The 20459-nt window shown below is 47.2% G+C and overlaps 1 protein-coding gene across 1 annotated transcript in view; it reads left to right on the top strand.

Annotated features, from left to right (window-relative positions):
• Positions 1-20459, top strand: part of PTPRT (protein tyrosine phosphatase receptor type T) — an 831114-nt gene that overhangs the window by 116047 nt on the left and 694608 nt on the right. The window contains exon 6 of the mRNA XM_044919044.1: positions 9235-9409. Within this exon, the coding sequence (XP_044774979.1) occupies positions 9235-9409 (175 nt within the window). The remainder of the gene's footprint in view (positions 1-9234; positions 9410-20459) is intronic.

The raw sequence follows: 20459 nt of genomic DNA, 5'->3' as shown, positions 1-20459 counted from the left end.
TGTCCTCACGGGGCTTACCTTCTGACAGCAGACACAGACATAAAGCAACTGAGACGGAGTTCAATATTTCAGCACATATGTGACCAGGCTACCAGGGGAAGAGAAGGGTCTGTCGGGAGATGCTCTACAAGAATCTATCTGAGATGTGCCCTTGGAGGAAGTGGCCTTTGATTGGAGTTCTGAGGGGGGACCTGGAAATTGCCATAGGAGATGGTGCCACACAGGGAGGTGGCCCGTGTGCTGGCCCTTCACCACCTACTCATCCTCTTTGCTCAGGGCTTCCCACTCCCTATGGGGTTTAATCCAGGACCCTCCCGACTCTGCAGGAGCTCTGAACCCGGGGATCAACCCCAAATGAACAGTCAGCCATGCGTGCAGGGGGGCCTTGGGAGGGCTTCAGCACAGCTAATCAAAAATGATTTATGTCCACTTCTATTTCTTTTAACTTGTAATAAAAAATAATCAAAAGCTATTCTTTAGAGACTGCCAGAGAGGTACAAATATGGTCTTAAGAGAATCAATGAGTCAGGCTTTAGTGAGTTTTCAAATGTCATGCCATTGAAGAAGTAGGACTTAAAGTGAAAAGAATATTCCTTTACAAATGAACTGTGAGAATTTCACCTAAATATTTTCTAGCCAGGAAAGAAGGCTTTCGGGATTCTGTATTGGAGCGTCTCCTGTGAAACAGGCATCCTGTCTGTAGCACAGCCTGTCCCTTTTATTAAAGAGAGTACTGTTTCCACGTCGACCAATCCCAAATCAATTACAAGCCTCCGTGCTCTCTCTGAAATAATAATAATAATGAGAGTCATTGTTGAAGGCTATGTCTTACCTCTCCGTGAAGGGAATAATGCCCTGCCATAGGATCGGAGGGGAGGGGGGATTGCAGGATGGCGAGGCCATCAGAGATGCCTCCGTAGCTGTAATAGAGCAGCATGAAAACAGCAGACTCTGCGCGGCATCAGGTGCTTCTCTGGCTTCCTCTCTAGGTAGTTCCTGAGGATAGGTCTTGCCTGGGGCTGGAAGGATGTGTGTGTGCTAGGGCCAGAAATATTCAAGTGTGTGGGTATTGGCAGCCCCTTTTCTTGCAAAGAATGACTCTCAAATCATGTTAAAAAAAAAAAAAAACGGCTAAGGAAAGGTGGAATTCGAGTTGTTTTAAAAGAGGTCAAGCTGATGAAAGAGGAGAAAGAAAAATGAGAGATTTCTACGGATGCTGTTGCCACGATTGGAGAGGTAGGAGTATAAAATGGGATTAAGCAGGACTACCACTTAGGTTTCGCAGTGCCTTCGTTCAATTGAGAATGTGTCCCCCCGCCCCCCACTCCCGGATGGATGAATTGGACAAAGTTCACCTTCTGGGCAGATGCATCCTCATGGGCTTGGAGCTTGGCGAGCAGACAAAGCCTCTGGGCAAAGCAAACAGATAGCCTTCCTCCAGTGGGCTCCGTGAACCAGTGGGTCTGGACTCTGGTTTGCCAGGACAGCTCGAGCTGGCTCTGAATGACGCCCCAGTGGCTGGGCATTTCTGGTGCAGTGACCTGTTGCTCAACCACAGGAAGTGGTCTGGATTTAAGGAATGTTTCCATTCATGTATTCTGTGGTATGGTTTGACTCCTTACTTTCCATTGAGGGACTTAAGACAGCAATAACCTTTACGTCTTGGAAACCTAGGACAAAGTGAGCAGCATCAGCATCACTTGGGAACTTGTTAGAAATGCAGATTATCTAGGCTTGCCCCTGACCTACTGAATCACCCTCCAGGTGATTCCAGTGCCTGCTGACTTTTGAGAGCCACTGTTTTAGATTCATGAAGTTGGGTTAAGAAAACCTCACCTGAACCTAATAGCCTGTCAGGTATGCCATTGCTTAATAATGTACTCAGAGAGTCTGTTAGCCAAGAATGTGGGAAGATGCTTGGGCAATGCATCTTCACGTAGATATTTCTGACTTAGAGACCACTGAGGTTTCCGGAAAGCTAGGCATCTGGACTTCTGTCACAGCATTTCCCAAACTGTTTTCTCTGGAGCCATCATTTCCTACAAGATGGCAGTTGGTGTTCTTTGAATAAGCAAAGTAAGTTTCTGGAACACTGCACACTCTACCCTCCCCTCACAGAGTCCTGGTGTAACTGTGCATGGTCCTATAGGGATGGCAATTGGGCAATGGGATGATAAGGCCTCAGTCTCTGGAATCAGATCACCTGGGTCCACATGCTAATTCAGTCACTCAGCAAAGTCAGACAAGGACTTGCTACTGCCTATGTGGTTGGTTCTGATTCATTGAGTTAGAATCTGCCTTTTTAATGAGATCCCCAGGGGATTTGTATGCATGGTTGGTTGAGAAGTACCATTCATAAGGCATGTTGCTTGACCTATTTCTACCTCAGTTTCCTCATTTTTAAAATAGGAGTAATAATAGGGCTTCTCTCATGCTTTATGGTGCACGAGAAGCACCTGGAGGGTTTGTTAAAACAAAACTGGACTGGCTCCATCCCTCGAGTTCCTGATTTACTAGGTTTAGGGTGGGGCCAGAGATTTTACATTTCTAACGTGTTCCCCAGGGGATGCTCCTGTAGTGGGTGTGCAGACCACACTTTGAGAACCAGTGTTCTGGATCATTCTAAGAGCACAGCTCTCTCCGTGCTGACCCTGTTGTCCTCCACAAGGCATGCTACTTCAATACTCAACTTTATACTTGACCCTTTTTGCCCTTTTGTTGGAATTTTAGCCCAGCCTGTAAATTCCTCTGGGCAGAAATTACACCTTCCACACTCCATACTCTTTCATTTTGTGTTTCGTTGAATAATGAGGACATTTCCAGTGTTGTTAATAATAGAATAGGGAAGGGGAAAAACTCAGATTGCCAACCCCAATAAACAGTGTCTACAAATGGATGTCAGCCCTGGGATTCTCTTCAAAATTTGCATTTCCAGCAGCTTTCCAGGTGATGCTGATGGGGGAGGGTGGTGCTCTCTGGACCATCAGCGTCACCTGGAAAGCTGCTGGAAATGCAGGACTCGATCCCAGGACCCTGGGATCATGACCTGAGCTGGGATCTGCACTTACTGCTCCCAGAAGAACTTTCATAGAGATTTTTAAAGGATTAAGTGAATTCTGTCATGTAAGCCAGTTAACACAGTGCCTGGCATAAGCTACCTCCTCAAAAATGTTAATGTGACTTTTACTTAATAAATGGTCCGACAAATCCTGTTAGGTTGAACGAAATACCTATCAAACTCACTCAGTTATGGAACTCTTTACTCATGGGAGATATATTGACTTTTGAGGGAAGCAGTGTGTTACTGCAGGGGTGCTCAAGCTTTCCCACGTAGTGAGTGTTCAGTGGAGTCCATTCCCAGCTTGGTGCCCGCCTCCCACCTTTTTGAACAGGTTCAGGAGCAGGCTCCTGGCATTATTGCAAAGCAGTGGCTCATGGGACTTCAGGAGACCCTGGAGGAGGAGACGGCAGAGATAGGAAGGTGCTGGGTAGAATGGATGCTATCGGTGTCCTGGACAGTGTCCTTCCTGAGCCGGTGCCCCCAACCCTCAGGCACTGTGCGGTTGGCTGCTAGACGCTCACAGCTCCCCCTTCTCCACAGAACTGCTTTGGGGCAAATGGGAACAGTTTCCTTCTTTCCCCACCTGGCAGGCCATGGCCAGTGACTGGCTGATGTGGGGTACCAGTGCTGGTTCCTTGCCTCAAGCTGGGATCAGCTCTGGTACCCTTGAGGCTCCCGAGATCCCGGGGAGTCAGGCTGAAGCTGGACTGTTTGACCACATCCTTCCTCAGCGGCTCCTTCGCTCACTGTCCTTCATCCCCTTTCTCCTGAGGGCACTCGGTAGGTCACCATGTCTCAGACTCTGCTTCTGGGGAGCCCGGCTCTATCAGTGCCCACTGGGAAGTTTATCCAATTTGCCCCGAACACAGAGGGGCTAGAAGATGACTCCATTTTAGAATAACGGATGTAGGTCTGAAAGAAGAAAGGAAGTATGCCCAAAATTTCAGAGGAAGGATATACTTACGTGTGAAACATGTGATAGGCACCAAAAGAAAATCTCCAGCATGCGGGAGTGGTGACGTGGGGGCCTGATAGATTCTTTTCCAGGCTTCCATATACATCATCCATGTCATGCTTCTGTTGGACTTTTCCAAGGACTTTGACTTCTCTTTGCTGTCCTGCTCCTCTTTCCCTGCATCCTAGCATTTGTATCCCCATGCATGTACGTGGCACCTGGCGTCTTGCTTGGGAGGATTTACTCTTCCACCTTGTCTCTGGGCTGTGGTCCATTTGGGGCTCCTGGCACCCTGCCCGCTCCACCCCTCCCTGTGCCCACTCAAACCCGCTCAGTTGCCTGTGAACCTGGAATTCCCGAGTCTGTTCCTGCTTGATGAAACCTCCCCTTGCTCTCTCCCCTTGCATTTTCCTTCCTCTCTCCCCTTGCATTTCCCTTCCTGCCTGTGTCTGGGACTGAGACCATGGTTGGAACCTGTCTAACAGGGCTGCTTACACAGTCCCTCTGGTTAAATCCCTTCACATTGCCACGGCGTTCTGGTCACTGAGCCCGTCACCGTGCCTGGTCTTCTAGAATCTCTCCTGATCTCAGTTCCTCGGTTGCTGCTCATTTGCCTTGACCTTCATCACCTACTTGCCTTTTCATCTGAGCTCATCTCTCTAACTTAACCTTCATTTCTCCTTGCCGGTGGTCCATCGCAGTGCCATTTCCTATCATGGCTCTGGGCTCTCCTGCACGTTCCTGTCCTGCTCTTGCCTGCTCCCAATATGACAAGTGTGATTATCAAAAGGCCTATTTTCCAGAGATTTTATAAGACAACCCACAATTTCCTGTCCTTCGATGGGAGAAAGCTTGGTGGTTCAGGAACTAAAGAGAAAAACGTGAGTGGTTCAGGGGATGCATTACCCCTCTCTGTTTTTGCTGGAATGTGACATCATTAAGAAGAAAAGCAAATAATACTGGAAGTCACATCAAAATAAAAATTTTAAAAGATTTTATTTATTTGACAGGACACAAGCAGGGGAGTGTCAGGCAGAGGGAGAGGGAGAAGCAGGCTCCCCAGCTGAGCAGGGAGCCTGATGCAGGACTCGATCCCAGGACCCTGGGATCATGACCTGAGCCGAAGGCAGATGCTTAACCGACTGAGCCACCCAAGAGCCCAATAAAATTTAAACTAAATGTGAAAAATGAATGTTTTGCACTTAATTGGCTCTTTGCTGTTTGTTAGTTTCTTATGGCTGATGTAACAAATTAGACTTAGTGGCTTAAAACAACACGAATTTATTACCTTGCGGTGGTGGAGATCAGAAGTCAGAAATGAATCTTACAGGGTTAGATGGAGGTGTTGGCCAGGCTGCATTCCTTCTAGAGGCTCTAGCGGAGAATATGCTCCCTTACCTTTCCCAGCTTCTCGAAGCTGTCTGCATTCTTTGGTTCTGGTTCCTTCCTCCATCTTCAAGCCATCAGTCACGTCACTTTGACCTCTGCTTCTGTCACCACATGTCCTGTCTCTGACTCTGACCCTCCTCCGTCTTTCTCATATGAGGCCCATTGTGATTACATTGAGCCCACCTGCATCATCTAGGATCCTCTCCAAATTTCCAGATCCTGAGCTTAATCAACATCTTCAAAGTCCCTTTCACCATAGAAGGTGACATAGTCCCAGGTTCTTCCAGGGATTAGCATATGGACATTGTGGGGGGGGGGGCATTATCCCTACCCCACTTTTCATGGTTAATTTCGTGGTTAATTTGGAGAGCTCAGCTCACACCAGGATACGCCATCATGGGCTCAGTGCTCTGTACACTTTCTCATTTATGCATCACGAGAACTTCATAAAGTGGGTACCAGTGTCACATCCATTAATGGTGTAAGGAAACCAAAGCTGAGAGAAATGAAATCAGGGCCCAAGGCTGCACATATTGGGCATTTGTATGCTTTTGTTTTATTATCATTTCCTGTCCCATCTTTCCCTAGCTCCTGCCCTGGCCTCTCTCAAGTATCTAGCCTCCTGGGAGCTCAGCTGTGACCACTGGGGGACCAGCCACATCCAGGACAGAGGTTGTCTGGGCTTTGGGAGCAGTTGCAGATGAGGCGTTTTCAGCACAGTATTTTTTTTTTTTCTGCCTAGATTTTTATATACTTCTTTATCCTTAACATCTAATATTTTTGTGAAGTAAAATGCGTACCTCAATTGTTGTGCTTTTCATAAATTTTGTCAAGTGAATGGTAGGCCATTTCAGTCTAAAGGTTTGGGTCTTGTTTTCATCCAGGCAGGTGAGCTGATGTGACTTAGGATAGAATCTGTGTTCCATTCCCTAAGCTCCCATCTTCAGGCGTACCAAATACTTATCTGGTATGTTGTCTGATCTCTGTTTTCTTCCTCAGTTTGCCTCCCTCCTCTCCTTTTATCGGTGCCTTCTTGGCAATCTGGGTTATTTTCTTAAGCCTCCCCCCACCCCCGCCTCCAGCTGTCAGTGCTTTTCTGCAGTGTTGAGTCTGCCGTCCACTTCTAGCACTATTTTGAATCCTGCAAATGGTGCCCTTGTTTGTTTCCCGTAATTCTTTTGAGGTTTATTTTCTTTCTTAGTACTTTTCGTTCTCCACTCACTTCTTAGATGATGGTCTGTAGAGTTCATGTGCTGGCTTCGTGCTCTGTGTCTTCTTATCTCCCAAGTAAATTTCTTGACTGTTCAAAGCATTGGAGGTCTGAGGAAAAGCCCTGTGTCTGATGAGCTGTCTGGCTGGGATGTAGGCATTTTTGCTTCCTCTACCCCTGTCTTTCCCTTTTTTTTTTTGCGGGGGGGGGGGGGGGGTGGTCCTTAGCTAAGAAATTGGTGGCGCATAGGTAGCTCTTGGCCACACTCTCTTCTCCACGTGTGGGAATGAGTGTGCTAGAGGAGGTGAGGGGTGGGGAGTAGTCACCCCACGTTAGAGCACCACATGGTATCTTTGGGCCAAGTGCTGATGCCCGGTGGCCTGCATTCAAATCCCAGCTCTGCCACTTCCAAGCTGTGCAAGCCTGGGCAGGCAGATCACTTCTCTGAGCTTCGGCTTCCTCGTATATACAACGGAGGTAAGAAGTGGGCCCCCCTCACAGATTTTTGTGAGGAATTAATGAAGAAGGAATGTAAAACACTTAGCCCACAGTAGTGCTTAGTCACTGTCAACTTAAGAAAGATCAAAATCTTTATGATGTTATAAATAAATCAGGTTAGAAAATACCCGGCCAGAGCCTCATCGCTCCCTTTCCAGGTGTGAAGGGACTGCTCAGCAGTGAGGAGAAAATGGGCTTGGTTTGGTTTGGTGACCCATCTCTTCCGAGGCCTTTCTGTGCCTTCAGCCAACTTTTCCTCAGATCAGGTCACATTCCTGGCATTTGCCAGGATTTCCTCTACTTCCTCACTGCATATTTTGGGAGAGGGACTTGTGTCTGGGGTCGTCAGTTCTCAGAGTTTGAGCGAGTTGTACCATCTCTTGCAAAAACATACCCGGGCATGAGGCAGGTGGTGGGCGGTTTCCGCCCCAGTTACTTCTGCCTTCAGTTCCCTTGCATTGTTCTTGTCCCGGCCTGTTGCAGAGTTTCCGGAATGGGAGGGGGTTATGGCTGCCCCTCCTCCTGCCATGCTTTTAAGTCTGGCATGTCCTTTAGTTCCTTTATTCTTTTCAAGTATAAAAGCAGTGTTTAAGGCAGAAAGTCTAGAGAATGCCAAAAAGTAAAAAGAAGAAAGCCAGCCCCTCCAATCTCCCTGTCCAGTCTGGAGCAAGTCACACAGAGGCCTTGGTTTCCCCGTGTTTCTTGGCTGTTTGCTCCCGGCCCTCCCTGCTGTTCCATCTCATTGGCTTGGGACAGCTGAGCCCTGGAGTCCTACCCCCTCCCATGTCCCAGGCCTGACGCGTCGCGGATGGGAGCGTGGATGGATGGAAGCAGGTCATGTGTGTGCTGGAGGTGTTTACTATGGACAGGAAGGGGTGAAGATTGCATCATGGAAGTTTTCAGTTGTGGAGAAGCTCCTAAATCCTAAAGTTTCCCGAAATCCAACTAGATAATTAAAACACTCAATTTTACTTTCGGAAATGAAATAAAGGCAGTGAGGATAGGGTCTCAGTGAAAAGATGCTTGACCCGAAGTCGGAAAAGCTGGATAAGGGACTTCCTTGCTCTACATATGTACTCAGCCACACTGACATTTGGGTTCTGCTAAGGAGAGCAGCAGTAATACCTCAAACAAGGCTGGAAGGATTAAAAAGGAGATTCAGGGTCTGGCTCATAGAAGGTGCTTTAATAGTCACTCAGGCTGTATCCTCAAGCATGTACCTTACCAGTTGTCATTGCTTGCTGCTGCTATAGAAGGGGCTCATTCAGACTCAGAATATCACACCTGAGATTCAGCACAGTATAGACGAAAACGCTTGTGCATTCACTTTGATTCTAGAAATGTTTACCAAGTTGGGAAGTTGGGCACAGTGCTGGAGATGAAAAGGGGCTAAAGGATGCCCTCGGGGAGCTCCGAGTCTAGTCTAAAGGGGGAAACGTGTAGGCAAACAAACACCCCAAAACAACAACGACAAAACCAGTAGAGAGTAAATAGCTTCTAGAAGGTGGTGTGACAGGCGAACTTACCAGAGACGGCAATGTGCTGAGCGTGAGTTTTTAAGGGTGAGGGACTGACCCCAGGCAGATGGGAGGTTCCAGGCTGAGGAAAAAGCAAATGCCAAGGAGGAGAGGTGCTGGGAAGCCACCATCCACACCACGCCTGGAGACAGATAGGTCCCTCAGGGCCTGTGGGTGGGGTATGAGGGCACCAGCCATGGGCTGAGGGCCAGGTTGTTTGTTGTCACTTCATGGGTTATATTTTCAGTAGCCTATCTGAGTCTGTCTTTGGGGGAACCTTGTGGGTTCTGCTTAAGAGATGAAGGAAGATGGGAGGAGGGCTCAGGGCCAAATGCCAGCCTCAAGCTCAGGCCAAGCAGGGAACCAAGGTGTCAGGAGGAGGTCTGTGCCCTCTCTTCTTACCATCAGGCACTGCCCTCCTGAATCAGCTCGCTAGCAAAGTTTACACTTGAGTCAGATCACTTGCAAAAGCCAGCCATCGATACTCCTTCTTAAGGAAAGCAATGGCCCCAGGGATGTGGGGACAGGTGGAGCTTCCGAGCTGGGGGTCCCCGGGGGCCGTAAGGTGATGTGATTTCTCCTCCTCCCTCCCTCTGTCCTGCAGCAATGGAACGGCAGGGACACGGCCCTCATGGTCACCCGCGTGGTCAACCACAGGCGCTTCTCAGCCACGGTCAGCGTGGCCGACACCGCCCATCGGAGTGTGAGCAAGTACCGCTGTGTGATCCGTTCCGACGGTGGTTCCGGTGTGTCCAACTATGCCGAGCTGATTGTGAAAGGTGAGTGGCCCGTCCCACGGGGCTGATTTCACCGGCTGCCTTGGCCCCACCCTCAGAGGGTGGGAGGAATCCAGGTGCCTCTTCTCATCTCAGTGGAAAGACACACCCTTTCCAGTCCCCCATTCCCACCCTGCAGAGAAAGAGGCGGAGTTACTGTAAAATCATGCATATTGCATTGTTATTCAACAAGTTGAATCTTATTATAGGGTCCACCTGTGGGAACCTCTGGGGTATACAACATGGAAGGCATCTCCAGGTTTGGCTTTATTTTGCATTTAAAGTTTGAACCAACGTCCTTGTGTTTCGGTGGTGGTCTTCTGCCTTGTTAGGAGAGTGTACAATAGTTTCTGAGGGATTTTTTTTTGTTTTAACTGAAAATGCGATTTAATGGCAATAGTTTGGAAGGACTTTTGAAATAAATACCCCCCCCCCCCCCCCACTGGCTTTGATTCAATTCTTTCCAGTTTTCTTGTTCTTGTTCACCTTGAGGTATTGTCAACATGCTTTACATTAAAATATGCACGTTGTTGCCCTTTCTGCCCCTTCCAAGGGCTGGAGATCCCATTTATTTTTGAAAGTCTAGATAATCTCTGTTGTAATGCTTAATGGTTGTATACTGTTTCATCAAGTGAGTCCCCCCCATTTCTTAAAATCTCCCTATTTGTTGTCATTTAGGTAATTCCAGGTGTTTTTGGTTTTTGTTTTATCTTTCCTCTGCATCAATTAACACCTCAATGGAGTTCTTCTAAAGAGAATATTTTTATTCTATTGAACCAGATTATTTCCTTGGATAAATTCCCTAGGGGTAGAGTTGGTAGAGCAAAGAATACCAGCATCTTTATGGATTTTTCTTTGTGTTGCAGTATTGCTTTTGCAAAAAAAAAAAAAAATGGGTTTGACAGTTTACACTGGAAAATTGCAGTGTATGGATGTACTCATTTTCCAGCGTTATGTTCACCGATTAAAATTTTAATATAGCATTACTTTAGTGAATGAAATAATGAAGCTATTCCTCTTATGCCAGCTGTGGAATGATACCTGGTGTGTATGAAGGTGAAAACATGGATCGACGTCCCCTCCCTTCCTCCCCCTTCCCTGGAAGTCTCCTGAGTTGGTTTCCTTGGTCAAAGGACGGGTTCGTGTGAGGGCCTTGACCTCTAGTTGGTAGCCCTGCCTGAACCTAGACTGGGAGCTGTAGTCTTTTTTTTTTTTTTTTTTAATTTAATTTTATTATGTTGTGTTAATCACCATACATTACATCATTAGTTTTAGATGTAGTGTTCCATGATTCATTGTTTGTGTATAACACCCAGTGCTCCATGCAACACCTGCCCTCTTTAATACCCATCACCAGGCTAACCCATCCTCCCACCCCCCCTCCCCTCTAGAACCCTCAGTTTGTTTCTCAGAGTCCATAGTCTCTCATGGTTCATCTCCCCCTCCGATTTCCCCCTCTTCATTTTTCCCTTCCTACTATCTTCTTTTTTTTTGTTTTAACATATAATGTATTATTTGTTTCAGAGATACAGGTCTGTGATTCATCAGTCTTACACAATTCACAGCACTCACCATAGCACATACCTTCCCCAGTGTCTATCACCCAGGTACCCCATCCCTCCCACCCCCCCACCATCAAAAAAAATGAAATCTTGCCATTTGCAACGACATGGATGGAACTAGAGGGTATTATGCTAAGCGAAGTAAGTCAGTCAGAGAAGGACATGTATCATATGATCTCACTGATATGAGGAATTCTTAATCTCAGGAAACAAACTGAGGGTTGCTGGAGTGGTGGGGGCTGGGAGCTTTAGTCTGAGATTCTCCCTCCTGGGGTGTCCTGACTCTAGATGGATATTCACATGGCTGACCATTTGTCATCAGTCAGGTGTTAGCTCGAATGTTGTCATGCCATCCCTCCAAGGGGATATCCCCAGCCCCAACCCCAGCTGGGTGCTTTCTATCAGTCACTTGTCCCTTGTTCTACATAGCACCACACTTCAAAATTACATTTTTCCTTTATTCATGTTCTTGGTAATTTTCCATCTTGTCCTTTAGAACATGAGCACTGTGAGAATAGGGGCACTTTTTGGTTTGGTTCATGTTGTACAAGTCCCCCCAGGCTTAGCCAAGGGCTTGGCACGAGTCCCGAGCACGCCCAAATATGAAACCACCGGTGTTCAGCCATTTGGACCTGCGCGGTTGGTCATTTCATAAGGCTCAACCTTAAAATACTTGTTGAATGATGGATGAGTGAATGAATTATTGGCCTCAGCAGGAACTCATTTCATCTCCATAAAACCATGAACAGTTAAGCTGAAGATCAACAAATTAAGCAGTCATGAACAAAACAACCAACAGGGGGGAAAAAAAAAACCCATCTTAAAATCGTTTACATTGAGAGCCATTAATATATAAAAGAAACCATCATTTCCATTGCATTAGGCTCATATATTTGCTTTTTTGTGCCGTTAGATTGATTTCTGTGATGAAGCAGCCTTTTGCAGGCCTCTCAGGCACTCAGTGAATCTGTGATTTCCAGAGCTGCCCCCTCTGGAAGTTCATCGTACCTCTTCCATGGTGGCCTCACACACTGGAGTGGGAACCCACCAGAGGATGGACTGTATCCGCTCACGCCCTCCACGGGCTCGCCTGCACCTTGCAGGTGCCCGGCATGAGGCTGGGAGGGAGATAATGGGATGAGTGACTGTGGCCACTGCTGGAGGGCTCTGATCTTTCCACACAGACCAATGGAACTGGAAAGCACTGGGTTTATTCTTCCTTTACATCCCTTGTTGAAGGAGGAGGAGGTGTGGGACGCCAAATCCGGAGGGCTTTGGGGCTGAGGATGCGATTTCCATGGGGGAGCATCATTGCCTTTGTTTGGAGGGGTGGCCAGGGTTTATTGGGACAGTGGTTTATCCTTTGTGGGCTCTCCACCCTGGGCTGGGGTTCGGGCTGGGGGGAGCAGTACACTGGCCACGTGCAACCTTGTTGGCGCATGGTATCATGATGTTATAAACAGTGTTGAAGGGGTCCAGACTGCATGCAAAGCTCATGACAAATCTCTGGACCTGTTGCTAACTTGCCCTTTTAACTCATGCTTCTCCCATCATTGCTCCCCACCTCTCTGGAGTGGAGTATTTACTACCTTCCAGGTTCCCAGAGAAATGAATTTAACCCTTTTTACACACACACACCCCCACGCACCCACCCGCCCACCCATAGCTAGTGGTAACCGAGCCAAATAAGAAAATGAAAGGCAGGGGATGCCCAGAGCAGCAGGAATCATTGGAAGCCTCATCAGAGGAGGCCTGTCACCCTGGATGTCTGGCCAGGAACCCATGGGAAGGCAGCAAACCAGAGCATTTGGGGGAAAGTGTCTTATGAAGAATGACTCACTGGCCCCTTACCACCCCTTGCCATGACTTAGCAGGATGGTTAGATACTTTAGTACTGATGAAATATTTGCACTTGTAAAAAAAAAAAAAAAAGAAAAAGAAAAAAACCCAACAAGGAATAAACATAAATCTTCCTTCTTTCAGGAAATGGAGGAAATTTGGAAAAACAAAACAAAAGTGTTCTCAAGGGCTAAGTCTTCTCCCAGGGGATGGTGCTGCTATCCAAATTGAGTTTCTTGCATCCTGGTTTACACATCACCCAGGTGATGTGAGCTGGGGAGCAGGCAGCTGACCTAGGCATGTCACGGGAGGAAAACCACCCCTGGGCAGGTTTTTCCCCAGATTTTCTTCACTTCATTCCAATTCAGAGACAGGAAAGAACTCTAGAGCCCCGATATGTGGGTTTAAATCCTGGCCCCATCTTGTCCCAGCTCTGTGACCTTGAACATCAACCTCTTCCAGCATCAACTGGCTCATCTAGGAATGGGAATATAGGATTCCGTACCTCAGAGTGGTGTGTGTCCAGAGGATTCAAGAAGACAGTGTGTGTAGAGGTTCTTAGAGCAGTGCTTGGCCCATTGCCCTAGAAGCGTTTGTTAAAATACCTTGCCGAGGTTGGTGTAATTTCCCAGGTAAGGAGGTAAGAGATGGTGAAGGGCTGGGGTGGTGGTCCTCCTCTGCAGAGGGCCACTGGTGGTCTCTCCCCATACAGTCCTGTGCCAAGCATAGGGAAAGGGAGGGTGGAAATATAAAAGTGGGTGTTGACATGTGGGCTTGGGAAGTTTGTGTCATGGGGTCCATGCTAGGTCAGGCTCCCCGTGTCCCCTCCTCTATCCACCACTGGTGAGCCAGGAATCTGGGAACTAAGGAGAAGTTAGCTGGTCCTTCTTGGGCTCAGCCATCTGACCACATGGCATCATCCATTCAGAATGTGGGCCATACTGGGGCTGGGAGGTCACAGGGTGTCAGGAGCTGGATAGGGGCCCCTCTGATGGTATTCATAGCAGCTGCTTGCACCACGTCAAGCAATGTCTTTCTCTCAGTCAGTGTGTTTATGGCTGGCTGGCTTATGGTTCATGTGCTATCCTGGGATTGTGAACATCTGGGCTTTAGAAGATGCCATGTAATTTGAGTGTAGGTAATATCAAATTCTCGGGGCGACACGGATCAGAATGAAAGCAAATTGGAATTACTTAATTCTGAAGAGCTGTTTATTGAGTTGCGATAATGTACTTGGGTATACGTTAGATTACTCTGTAATTGAGATTTCACTCAGTTGACAGTCTGGCCTCTCAACCTGCCTGTTCCGGACCAGTGCTCACAAATGCGCTCATTCTCTCCCCGTTTCTGTGTTTCCTCCTATCTTCGGTTTCAAGATGTTTTCGCTTATCCCAACCTTTATTCTGTAGGAGTCAGGAGATTCCCAGGACATAGGTGTCTTCAACCCAAGTTATGCAGATAGGTCCTGACGAAAATTTGCTAACATAAAAATGTATTGTCAGTAGTGATTTTTAAATCCATCTTCCAACTCCACATAACAATGTACCGTGGGCTCAGAACCCTCTTATCAATATGTGGATTAGTGCCCAGAAGGAATCGAATCCTGGCAGTGTGAGTCAGGTGTTCTGAATTAAATACTGATGTTGACTTCCTACGATGGCAGCTTGGTAGGGTCAAGAGTAAGGATTTTGGATGTGAGCACACCTGAGTTTCAGTATCAGTCCTGGCCCCAGCTATCTGGGTGACTTCAGGTAAATCACATGTTCCCTCTGGGCCTCAGGCTCCTCATCTGTTCACTGGGTGAGTGTATCTCATTGGATCCATTATGAGAGAGAGAGATTACATGTATAGATCCTAGTACAAAGTGGACACCCACATAGTTGTATCTGTAAGTATCAGTAATCCTATTTTACTACTATTTTAAGGGGTATGGCTTAAGTACATTGGCTGTTTTTCCTTGTCCTGCATAAAGGAACAATGACTTATATGATATAAATTTAAGTTTAGCCATCTTAAGGTCTGTCTCTGAAATAGGATTGAGCTCACCAAATGCAGCCTGTTGTTCAAAGTCAGTCGCAGAAATGCTTTATTGTGTTGCACTGTATTTTTTTTTTTTTTTAACATTGTGTTCCAACATTTAAAGGCATCCTGAAATCGCATCAGATTGGGCCACATCGAGCCTGCTGTGGCAGCCGTGGATGAATGTGGCTGCTCCATTCTGGGACACATGCTGCACAGTTGACCACAGCCACTCCCTTGGCCCATTTCGCTGATGTCATTAGTCTGGTTTCTGTAGGCATTTGAGTTTACAGCTTCTGGATTAGAGATTGCATGGCTGGAGTAGCAGACTTGTTCTGTGTTCATTTGTTTGATAGTTTGTTAAGTGCCAGCTATGGGTCAGATAGTGTGATAAGCCCATGGTTTAGTGGGAAGAATCATGCAAACCTGTAATGCGTGGTCATTTGGTTTGTGTTGGGTACCTACTGCCCTATCTTACTGATACTATTAATAACAGTATTCTATAGGGGCTGTTAGCGTGTCCCTTTTACAGATGAGGGCACAGAGGCTCAGAGAAGTAACTTTCCCAAAGTCACACAGCTTATATGTGATGGAGCCAGGATTTAAAGCCAGGCCTGCTGGTGCCCCAGACTGTGCTCTTTCTTCTATATGTTTCTTCGAAAATTCAATATAGTAGCCCTGTCATCAGTGTGAGCTGAGAAAATGGAACAATGGATGCTATTTGAGAAAGCCCTAGAAAGTTTTTCTAAGTGCTCCCGTCTGTGAGGACTCCTCAGCCTGGCAGGCTCGTGAGCAGGGGCGGCCTGGGGCAGTTTTCAGACATGAATGGGTGTCATGTTTGAGGTTGCAGATGTAGGTCGGGGGCCGTATTGGGAGTCTTTGTACTAGAACAGAGTTGGAGCTTTATTCTGTAGGACTCGGGGCTCTGATGGAACTCCCCCCATCCATGGTCCATAGACAATAGTGCACGCACTCATGAGACTGAACCTCTGCATCCATCTGTTCTTCTCTTCCCTGGTCCCGACTGTGACCAGTGGAAAGCCATTGTCAGGCAGGTAGCAATGGTAAAAGGCACAGCCTGTGTTTGGAAGAGAAGTGAAGATCAGAGACAAACAGGACAGGGGCCCCTAGAAGCAGACTTGGCAGGAATTTGAGTGTTAGAGGTTTGTTTGGGACATTGAGAGGTGAGGTGGGGAGAAAGGGCAGTCACAAAAGGCATTTTCAAGCAAGTGACCATTGTGGCCATCTGGAGCTCATTTCTCCTGGGGAAGCCGAGGATTCCGCATAGATTCCTCAGGTGTGAGAGAGCTGGGGTATTTGTACCCCAACCCCCACCAGTCAGTGGTCGAGGGCTGTTCCTGGGGTGTTAAGGTCCTGGTACTTAAGGCTTGTTGGGTAGGACAGAGGGCGGCCTCCCGGGGCTTTGGAGAAAGCCCACAGCCAGTGAGATTCAGATTAGGAGAGTTGGAAGTTGGCCCCCAGTCACTGAAAGAATAAGGCCTGAGAGAGGCAAGTGTGGGATCCAGCAGCTTGTGCTACACGGACCCTGTGGCATCTGTAGGCTTCCGATGTGACGGAGGCTCTTGGCCCGTCCGTGCCTCATCAGTGACAGTGGCCGGGAAGGGCAGCTGTATGCTAGGAGAAGCGAGGACCCACTCTGAGCAATTCGCTTGGGCAGCCACAGGAGCTCTTCAAAGGCTGCCATCCGAACTGGACTTGGAGCGTCTGTCCCTGTTCTCTGCCAGCCCTTAGAGGCCAGGAGGAGCTGGGGGGCTGTATTGCCCAGCAGTCAGAGAGTGGGCTTGGGGTGGAAGAGCCTCTGCCCTGTAAACTCATTCCCTCGGTGTACCTGGACCCCTGCCACTCTCTACCCTAGACTAGGGGTCGGTACACCTTTCCTGTACAGGGCACGGTAATCAATATTTTCAGCTTCAGGGGCCATACAGGCTCTTTTGCAACTATTAAACTCTGCTGTTGTAGCAGAAGCCTTAGAAAATATGTAAATAATGAGTGTGGCTGTGTGCCAATAAAACTTAAAGAAGCAGGTGGGGGTCTGCATTTGGCTGCCAGGCCAGTTTGCCACTTGCTGCCCAGGACCAGCCCTTCCCTCCTTTCGGCTGGATGACTGTACCAGCTCTTTCCCTCTCCCACTCCTCCACTGAGGTCCACTCTCTCTGCGGCAGCCTGTGTGATAGTTTGAAAACAAGTCATGGCGTTTTGTTGCTCAAAACCCTCCAGTAGTCCTATCTCCCACTCAGAATAAAATCTAAACTTCTTAACATGGTTTCTAGATCTGGCTCCTCTGTCTCTCTGATTCCTGACCCCCTGCCTCCTATATTTGTCTTTTCATCCTCTTCTTTAGCCACACTGGTCCATTTCCTCTTCCTTGAACCCCACAGTGTGATAGTTCTGACCTCAGGACCTTTGCACTTGCTGTTCTCTCTTGGCCTAAAATGCTTTTCTTCCAAATAATTACATGGCTCATTTGTTCTATTCATTCTGGTCTCTGCGCGGACATCAGCTTCTCAGAGAGCCTCCCCTGAGCACTTTATCTAAAATAGCACCCATCCTACCACCTGTAACGCTGCACCATTGTTCCAGTCTGTGGTTTTCTTCCCAGCCCTTATCACTGTCTGCCATTGTCATTTATATCTCTATACTGCATAATCTCCTGAAGGCAGAAGCTCTGTAGGTCTTGCTTCCTGCTGGATCCAGGATACCTGGCATATAGAAGGGGCTTGAACATTTGCTATATCCAGCAACATTCTCAGTGCTTCCTTCACAGGCATGCATAGCATTGCAGATTCTTCCTCACACCTTCCTTTTCCAAGGTTCTCGTTACTCTTGGAACCTTAGGTTTCCCTCCTGTCTCTGGGCAGGTTCCATCCTCTTGATGGATGCCACTTTTTATACCACTTTTTTATCTTTTCCTTTTAGTCTTGTTCTCCTTTGCTTTATTCTTTTCTTCTTGGCTGTGGAAGCCATAAGATTTACAGGTCCCTGTATTACTCGTGTGGCCTTTGTCCTGCTTTGTTGCAATTTTGGGGTCTCAGTTGACCTGCCATGGCCATGCCACTTGTCCAGTCTACCATGGGGCCATTCTCATGGTTATTTAAGAAACCTCTGGGCCTTCTTCAGTGCCGGTCGAGGGAAAGCTTGTCTCAGGTTGAGCCCTCCCCATTCCCCACTAAGTCCTACCCACTTGAGTGTACCTCCTTCAGCCCACGTCTCCAAGTGTTGGCCCACCTCTCCCCCGCCAACCCCCATGTCTGACCTTGAGTTTCCAGAAAGATGCTATGCAAAAAAACCTGAGCATCTTCATCTTCTTTGCAGCCTTCATGTTCAGTAGGAAAATATCCTGATGCTTGGGTTCTTAGGTTTGTCTTTCTTCAGTCTTAACTTTTATTAATGAGTTGCATTTATTCTTATTCTTATTCTTATTCTTATTCTTATTCTTATTCTTATTCTTATATTTTTGCCATGGCTGCTATTGGCAAGAACATCTAAATTGCAAATCAGAGGTCTTGGGTTCAAATCTTGTATTAGCTATGTGAGAATTAGGAATGTCACCTCATGACTCCCTAATTATAAAAAGGAACAATAGTGCCGATCCCCCTAGATTTGAGGGAGGGGTCACAGATAATGTTCATCTTGTGTAAACAAAGTGCTGTTCATATGTTTATGCTTGTCTTCATCAACCCCACATTTGCCAGCTGCCCAGTCTTAGCCCCAACTCCCTCCTCCTTGCATAACGTCACTGCTAGCTTTTCATGGGAAGGGAAAAATGACAGATGGAAAGAAAGTGGGAAACTTAACTTGAGCATATGTGTGTGTGTGGGGGGGGGGGAGGCGAACCGGGAGAAATCTATGTATATTGTATTCTATATGGGCACAAAGACCAGCTTATTTTTAAAAAAGCGTAAATGTGGATAAATAAAACCTGACAAGTATTGGTTTCCTTGAATTATTTTGACTACTTTATCAGCTGCATGCTGATGTGTTGCGTTAACACTTTTAACGCTTTGGGAAATTAAATCAAATGGCAATTGCATTAAATCCTCATTCACTTGGAACATTACCCTCCTGTGTTCAAATGGAAGGATTATCTGAGGTATGGAATGAGCTGAAAGGTCTGTAGTTAGCTGGCATTTGTAGACCCTTTATTGCATGCCAGACACTGCCCTGGATATTTCACAGGAGGTTCCTTTAGATCCTCACCTGCTCCCATGTTTCAGATGAGGATGCGGAAGCCTGATTACCCAGCCTACTTAGGGTCCCACTGCCTGAAATCTGTCCTCTTCCTACTGTAATGGAGACTTTTTTCTGGGTCTCCTAATGCTAATTTTCCATAATGTTCTATTCTGTGACAGATATTCATGGAATATTGCTTCTGAGAACCTAAGTTTTAGGCCCAGTTAAACTCAATTAAACCATGGACTCCAGATTTGGAAGGGATGCTACAGATCATTTTCTCCCTCCCCACCCTGGAGCTGAATCACCCTCCGAAATGTTAGGTATGGCCTCCGTCTAGACCCTTCGCTGGGGGTTCTTCTGTCCCTCAGGGGATGTTTGGCAGTGTCCAATTTTTAATTGTCATACCTTGGAGGGAGTACGTGGAGGCCAGAGATATTACTAAACTTCCTACAAAGCACAGAACAGCCTCCATAGCCAACAGTTAGCCAGCCCCAAGGGCTAGTTGTGAAACCCTGTCCCTCCCCCCTCCCCATGGGATGGTCTCTTTATCCCTGATGCTCTGCACTTATCTGCAATCCTGTGGGCTTCTGGTGGCTGCGGTAGGGGTGGGGGGTGGAGAGATGTGGGAGAAAGAAGGTAGAGCTAGTTATGTGTCTGTGAAGGAGTGATTCCGCTGGTCTGAGCCACAGTCTCTGAAAAATTGACATTGACTTTTGGTTTACTGTGACTTGTGCTCTTGTGGCCTCCCCTCTCCCATTTCTCCACTAAACACCTATGGAGACACAGTAAAAGGAAATTGCAGACTAACTACCCAGTGCTGGGAATGTGAGAATCTCTGGCTGTCAGGTCCGTGAAGCTGCTGTGTGTGCACCAAACACATGAGCCTCCCCTTCTGCTGAGTGGAGCTGTGATTCAGAGCAGCTGCCTGACCAAGGACTACAATTCCCAGCCTGCCTTGTTCTCAGTGGGACCCTGTGGTTCACTCCAGACAAAGAATGGTGAGTGGAAGTACATTCAGGGTCAGAGTGTTTAAAAAGTAGGCAAGTGATGTGATGAGCACTGGGTATTATATGCAACAGATGAATTATATTGAACACTACGTCTGAAACTGATGATGTGTACTATATGTTGGCTAATTGAATTTAAATTAAAAAAAAAAGTAGGCAGTCATTCTCCACATTGTTCCTTCCCTCTTTAGTTGGTTGTGTGCAGATGACTCCAAGCCCCTAGAAGGCAGAGGAGTCAAACTATCAAACAATTCTGGGTCCTTGAGTAACCCTGTGGAGAAAAATTGCCTGCTAAGCAGGCCTGTTATTGAAACGATAATGAATTATTATTGTGTGAAGCTACTATGCCTTGGGGTCTGTTTGTTATAGCAGCTAGCATTAGATTAACTGATACAGGCTGGATGAAGAAAAGTCATTAGCAGCCTCCCCAGG

This window comes from Neomonachus schauinslandi, chromosome 10 (assembly GCF_002201575.2).
Source record: "Neomonachus schauinslandi chromosome 10, ASM220157v2, whole genome shotgun sequence".
Classification (NCBI taxonomy): Eukaryota; Metazoa; Chordata; class Mammalia; order Carnivora; family Phocidae; genus Neomonachus; species Neomonachus schauinslandi.
Note: the sequence above shows the minus strand (reverse complement) of the source record. Positions and strands in the feature narration are given on the sequence as shown.